A 5,909-nucleotide genomic window follows, 5' to 3' on the forward strand; every position below is an offset into this window, starting at 1 on the left:
TTTAACGGTTATAACTTTTTCATACGTTAATATTATTTTTAAAAAATTGCACCATAAAAACGAGCATTTAATTCTCTTTAATTTGAGTATGATATTGTCATAGTTTCTTTTCAGTTAAAAAAATAGAATTTTACATAAAGTCGTTTGCCGTCCGGTTTTGATGGTCTTAAATTAAACCATGAGCCAAGCCATTATTAACGATTTTTTGTCACCGAAAATTGAAACTAAACCATTGAAAATTACCCAACAAAATCAAACCATTAACAATGGTTAAGTTCCATTTCGTTTGTACTTTGATATTAAAAGGAGTTTAAAATAAGAACTATGAATCTACCTATATCAATAAATGGTTTCACGGTTACAAACGAAACGAGCACCCATAAATCTATAATGTAATTACCAATATTCGCATTTCCCGCTGCATCGCGCGGGCACCCATCTAGTGTCTGTATATATCTAACCTTAGATATCATCGGTTATAGTCCAATATTTATTAAATAAATATGTAAACCATTTTGTAAAATACTAAAAAATATATATAGAAAAAGGGCTCAACCAATTAATGTAGTACTAACCATATATCAAACCTCCAAGCATTACAAGTTAGAAGCAGAAGCAAACACAAAGAACAGAACCCATATCAAAATCAAACATATATCATGTTACGAATTATTCATCAAAGGGTTATAAACGAATTTTGTGTAACACATCATGATTACTCAATACTACTAATCGATGGCGATGATAAGGAAACCAACAGATACATACATGAGAAAGACCGGATAGAGGGCCAGAGCTTTTCTTCTAGGGTTAACCGCCATGCTGATAAATGGATACGCAGCCCACGAGCTCCAAGCCAACGTCACACACACCACCACAAGCTTTAACACCACGTTGTCCTTCAACATGCAGATCAGGGCTCCCACGTCGAGCGGGAACAGACAGTATCCCAGTAGACTCAAACTTTGGAAGAAGATTATATGACCACCCTGAAAACAGCATTTCATATTATCTTTTGATGCATATATCTAACTGATTCTGGTTATTCTATCTCGTAATCAGTATTTAGCGCGTATCTAAAATAACCCATAATCACATAAAGAGAGAGGAAGCGGAGTAGATTACCAGGAGGAGAACATTCAATGTGAGAATGACAGCACCTGTTGCAAGTAGTGCGAATGCAACAGCAAAGACTTCGGACTGCAAGATAACGGTGACAAAAAAATTAGCAAAAAGTTGAGAAGGCCAACAAAATGCATGTTCAACAGAAAAACAGTGTACTAATACGTTCTGATTTCACAAAGCCTTTAAAGGCATCGACATACCTGCTCCTAGATTTTGTAATACCATTTCAACAATTAAGAACAACAACATACCAATTTTGTCAATTCTTGAAAATAAGGTTTAATTATAGGCTGATCAAGTGGGACTTATCTAGCACTCAAATTATTAACAATCCCCAAACTAAAATCAATTACAATCTTTGAACGTTCAAGTAAATGGACTTGTATTACACTGTTTAAACATCGATTAGCAATATAAAAAATTTCATGTTCCTAAGTCTGGTTGTTTTGCGACAGTCTCGGATTTAAAATTTAGCATAAAAAAACCATGATCAAAGGGCACGATTCTAATTATCAAGAACCATAGACAAATGCTCCAAGATCATAAAGCATGGGCCGGGGTGTAAAGTCCTATACAATTAACATAAGCACAACGTGTGTTATCTAGCAACGTATGACTACACATGTGAGTGTTTCCCCATTTTTCAGGTTTCTCAAATGTGTATAACGAACACATATCCTAGCGTCACAGAAGTTTTGCTTATGGCAGTAACTGTGGTTATATTAGCAAGGTGGATGAATACATATTATCATACCCAAGCAACTTATAGGATGCAAAATGAGATAAATTTTAACATCGGGGATATCAATGGCAGGACTAACAAGAATATCATGAAACATTAAACAATCATTTTATATAGTAATCAGACACGCGAGTTGCAAACAGATAACCATACAAATCACTATGATAATGTCACTAGTAATATATATATGAATAATCAAGCAATCATCATTCATACATATCTCAATTCTCAAAATCTATGTAAAATAAGATAAAATAGAGGCCTAAGTAATCTACTGACTGCTACAATGTATCCACAGTTACCAAATTGTTTTAGTTAAATGTTTGAATAACTTATATTTCATAATTCGGCTACTTGAAAAGTCTTAATTGAACAAATACTTGTTATATTAAAGTCGTAAAAAGAATACTTTAGTCAACAACTTTGACCTTTTTGCATATTCACATGTAATAAAGTGTAGTCATATAACGACCATATAAAACTACATTCATATGACATTCGTTTGATTGTGTGATATAAATCAACAAGCACATTCTGATGCAATGTTTAGTACCAATTCACAAATCATCACTTCAGTCATCAACTAACTACAATTACGATCCATTAGAGGATCAACAAGAATATTATAAAATTTTAGACAAGCATATATCAAGATCACTTTGAAAATGTCACTAGAAAAAAATATATATGTATAATCAAACAAAAATCATTTACACAATGTCAAGATCTACGTAAAATAAGATCAAAGAGAGACCAAGTAGCCTAGTAACTGCTAGAATGCATATAAAGTAACAAATTGTTTAGTAAACAATTCACAAGGCAAAACAAGCTCTAGCACAATTAGGGGTGCAAACGAGCCTAGCCGTTGGCTAGCTACTCGAGATTGCATCGATAAAAAAGCTCGTAGCGAGCCGAGTTTTTTTCAGGTCGGACACGAGCCCGAGCCTCAACAAAGATCGATTAGTTATCGAGCTCGAACTCAAGCTAGTTTAGGCTAGTCGAGAACGAGCCTTGGTGTATTTTTAGGTTGTACCTCTTTTGAACGTCGTTTAAGGTGCAACACAAGCTTGATTCGAGCTTAAGCTCGTTTAAGGTTTTTCTCCAAATATACAAAAATAATTAAAAACTTGTATACATTTATTTAATAAATTTATAAACGATCTGAGCCTGAGCTTAAAAAAACGACTCACGTCGGCTAGTTTACACCGTTAACTCCACAATAGAATTTACAAATCATGACTTAAATCATCAACTAACTACAATTACAATCCAACTAGAATAAATCATAAACATCTACAATTCTAGATCTGCATTTACCCTAACAAATCAAAACCGAAATAACAACCTACAATAACCGAAAACCTCAAGTTGTCAATCTATATCTATCTACACTTGTAATATACACCTACTTTTTGATGAGGGGTCACTCCCATTCAGCCAGAGTATAATTATGATAATAAACACCTACTTTTTGATGAGGTGTCTCGTCCTACACATTTACGTTTCCACGGGTCATCTATATATCCCAATTATACCCACAAGATTTCTTTTGATTATGCACAAAACACAAAACCAAACCAAAACCGCTATTTCGGGTTTTTTTAAAAAACAAAACCAAACCGTTGGTTTCTAATTCGGGTTGGTTTTTTCGGTTTCATGCACACCCTTATTATTATTATTATTATGAAACAAACATCATTCACATATATGTCAAGATCTATGTCAAGAAAACACCTCCGTAAAATAAGATCACAACTGCAATGCACAAATCATATAACAAGCCCTAGGCACAATGCAATTCACAAATCATCACTCTAATCATCAACATCTACAATTTCAGATCTACATTTTCCCTAACAAACCATAACCGAGACAACACCCGAAACCCGAAACTGACACAATTGAGACAGGTGATACCTGACCCATTAGGATTTGGAACGTGTATTTTGTTAAACCCAATAGAAAACCTGAAACCCGACGGATAATTACTCGATAAATACCTGACGGCTTTAATAATCAGGTATGGTTTTGAGAATACCTAGACCCGTCCCCAACCCGACCCATTGCCATGTCCTTATGATCAACTAACTACAATTACGATCTGATTATAAACACCTACAATTCCAGATCTACATTTTCCCAACAAACCAAAACCACAAAATAACCGAAAACCCACCTTCTTACCCGTAGCTGATAGAAAACCCGATGGGCATCACCGAACCCTGACAGGTAATAACTCAATAAATACCCGACAGATTTGGGACAGACTTTAATAATCAGGTATGCGCTTGGGAATACCTAAAGCCGTCTAATTGCCATCCCTACACTAATATACATCAACTAACTACAATTATGATCCAATTAACTGATTATAAACACCTACAATTCCATATCTACATTTTCCTAACAAACCGAAGCTCAAAACAACACCCGAAACCCGAACGGCTACTTTGTCAAATCCCGATAGAAAACCAAAAACCCAATGTGTATCCCCGAAACCCGATAGATACCCGACGGGCTTGGAATGGGGTTTAACAATCGCGTATGATTTTAGGAATACCTAAACCCGTCACAAACCCGACCCATTGCCATCCCTAACCAACTACGATTACGATCAAATTTAACTGAATATAAACACCTACAATCCGAGATCTACATTTTTGCTAACAATCCATAACCAAAACATCAACCTACAATACCCGAAACCCAAAAACAACCGAAAACTCACCTTATTATTAATCTGAGAAGGGTTTTTGACGGGCATTAATACCTAAACCCGACCCATTCCAATCCCTAACCAACTACAATCCCAGATCTACATTTTCCCTAACAAACCGAAACCCGAAACCAACCGAAAACTGACCTTCTTAACGGAAGCCGACCAGGAAAGAACCAGCCCAAGAAACACAATAAAAAAGAAGGGTCCCCAGAGATCCCAATCTCTCAACGCCTTACCCGGATCCTCCCGAAACGGGTTCGGAAACACCACCAGCTTCAAATTACTCACGATTCTCGACAGATCTCGTTTCACCGTATCCCACACCGGCTCCGTCAACGTATTCGGAGGCGACCCGAACCCAGTCAAGGTATTTGACTGGTTTGTCTGTTGTTGTTGTAGTTGTGGTGGTGGTGGCGGTTGACTGATGGAATTACGGTTGGAGGGTGGTGGTGGTCCGACGGCGGAGGGTACGGAGGTGGGTTTTGACGGAGGCGGCGGGAGGTTGGATGGGATGAAGGGTGAGGAGGAGATGGGTATGGTTGCCGGAATGGATGGGACGGTGGCCGGAGAATAGTGGATTAGGGTTTCGATCTCGTCGATGTCGGATTGGGAGGACTGGTTTAAGGGGACGGTGTCACGTTCGTTGTTGTTGTTGTACGACATTTTGTGGTGGTTGGGGGAATATTCCGGTGGATTGGAGGAATATTCCGGTGGGGATTTGGGAGAGATGTGAGTGAGTAGATCTGGTGTGGGATGGTCGACTCCTTTTACTCTATTGCGTTTTTTTTTTTTTGATTTATTATAGATCTAGTGTATCAATTAACGGAACATGATTATTATCTATAGGAATACTAGCTTTTGAATCCGTATATTACACGAGATTTGTAAAATAATAAAGATAAAATGATCCATTATTAAAAAGAATGAACAAAAATATAGATAAAAAGAAAATATAATATATAGTACAAACAATAAGAAGTATGGATACTCAAATTTACAAATTCAATTTTTTTTATATACAACATTTGCAAAAATTGTTTTGACCAATTACCCGTGATTAACTATGATAACGAGATGAGAGATTAAAGAATTAGAAGAGAAATTATAACTCATTTATCAAAATTGTTTTGTCATGACCCATGGATAGGTAGGATAAATAAGATGAGAAATTAGAGAATTAGAAATTAAATTATAACCCATTTGGCAAAATTATTTTGACCCATGACCAATGAATAGTTGAATGAGATGAAAGATTAGAGAATTAGAAATGAAATTATAACCCATTTGTCAATATGGTTTTGCTCTATAACCCATAGATAGGTA

At 36.2% G+C, this 5,909-nt stretch overlaps 1 protein-coding gene across 1 annotated transcript; it reads right to left on the reverse strand.

The window, feature by feature from the left end:
• Positions 1 to 642: 642 nt before the first annotated feature.
• On the reverse strand, positions 643 to 5,305 carry LOC143552444 (protein YIP4b-like). Its single transcript, XM_077042663.1, has 3 exons — positions 4,731 to 5,305; positions 1,126 to 1,200; positions 643 to 989 (listed from the first exon to the last, which is right to left on the reverse strand). The coding sequence occupies exons 1-3, from the start codon at positions 5,247 to 5,249 to the stop codon at positions 729 to 731; spliced, it is 855 nt and encodes a 284-aa protein (XP_076898778.1). The 5' UTR covers positions 5,250 to 5,305; the 3' UTR covers positions 643 to 728.
• Positions 5,306 to 5,909: the final 604 nt, after the last annotated feature.

The sequence above is a fragment of the Bidens hawaiensis genome, unplaced genomic scaffold (assembly GCF_021521415.1).
Source record: "Bidens hawaiensis isolate Kalapana, Puna unplaced genomic scaffold, B.hawaiensis_p1.1 tig00016882_1, whole genome shotgun sequence".
In the NCBI taxonomy this organism is placed as follows: domain Eukaryota; kingdom Viridiplantae; phylum Streptophyta; class Magnoliopsida; order Asterales; family Asteraceae; genus Bidens; species Bidens hawaiensis.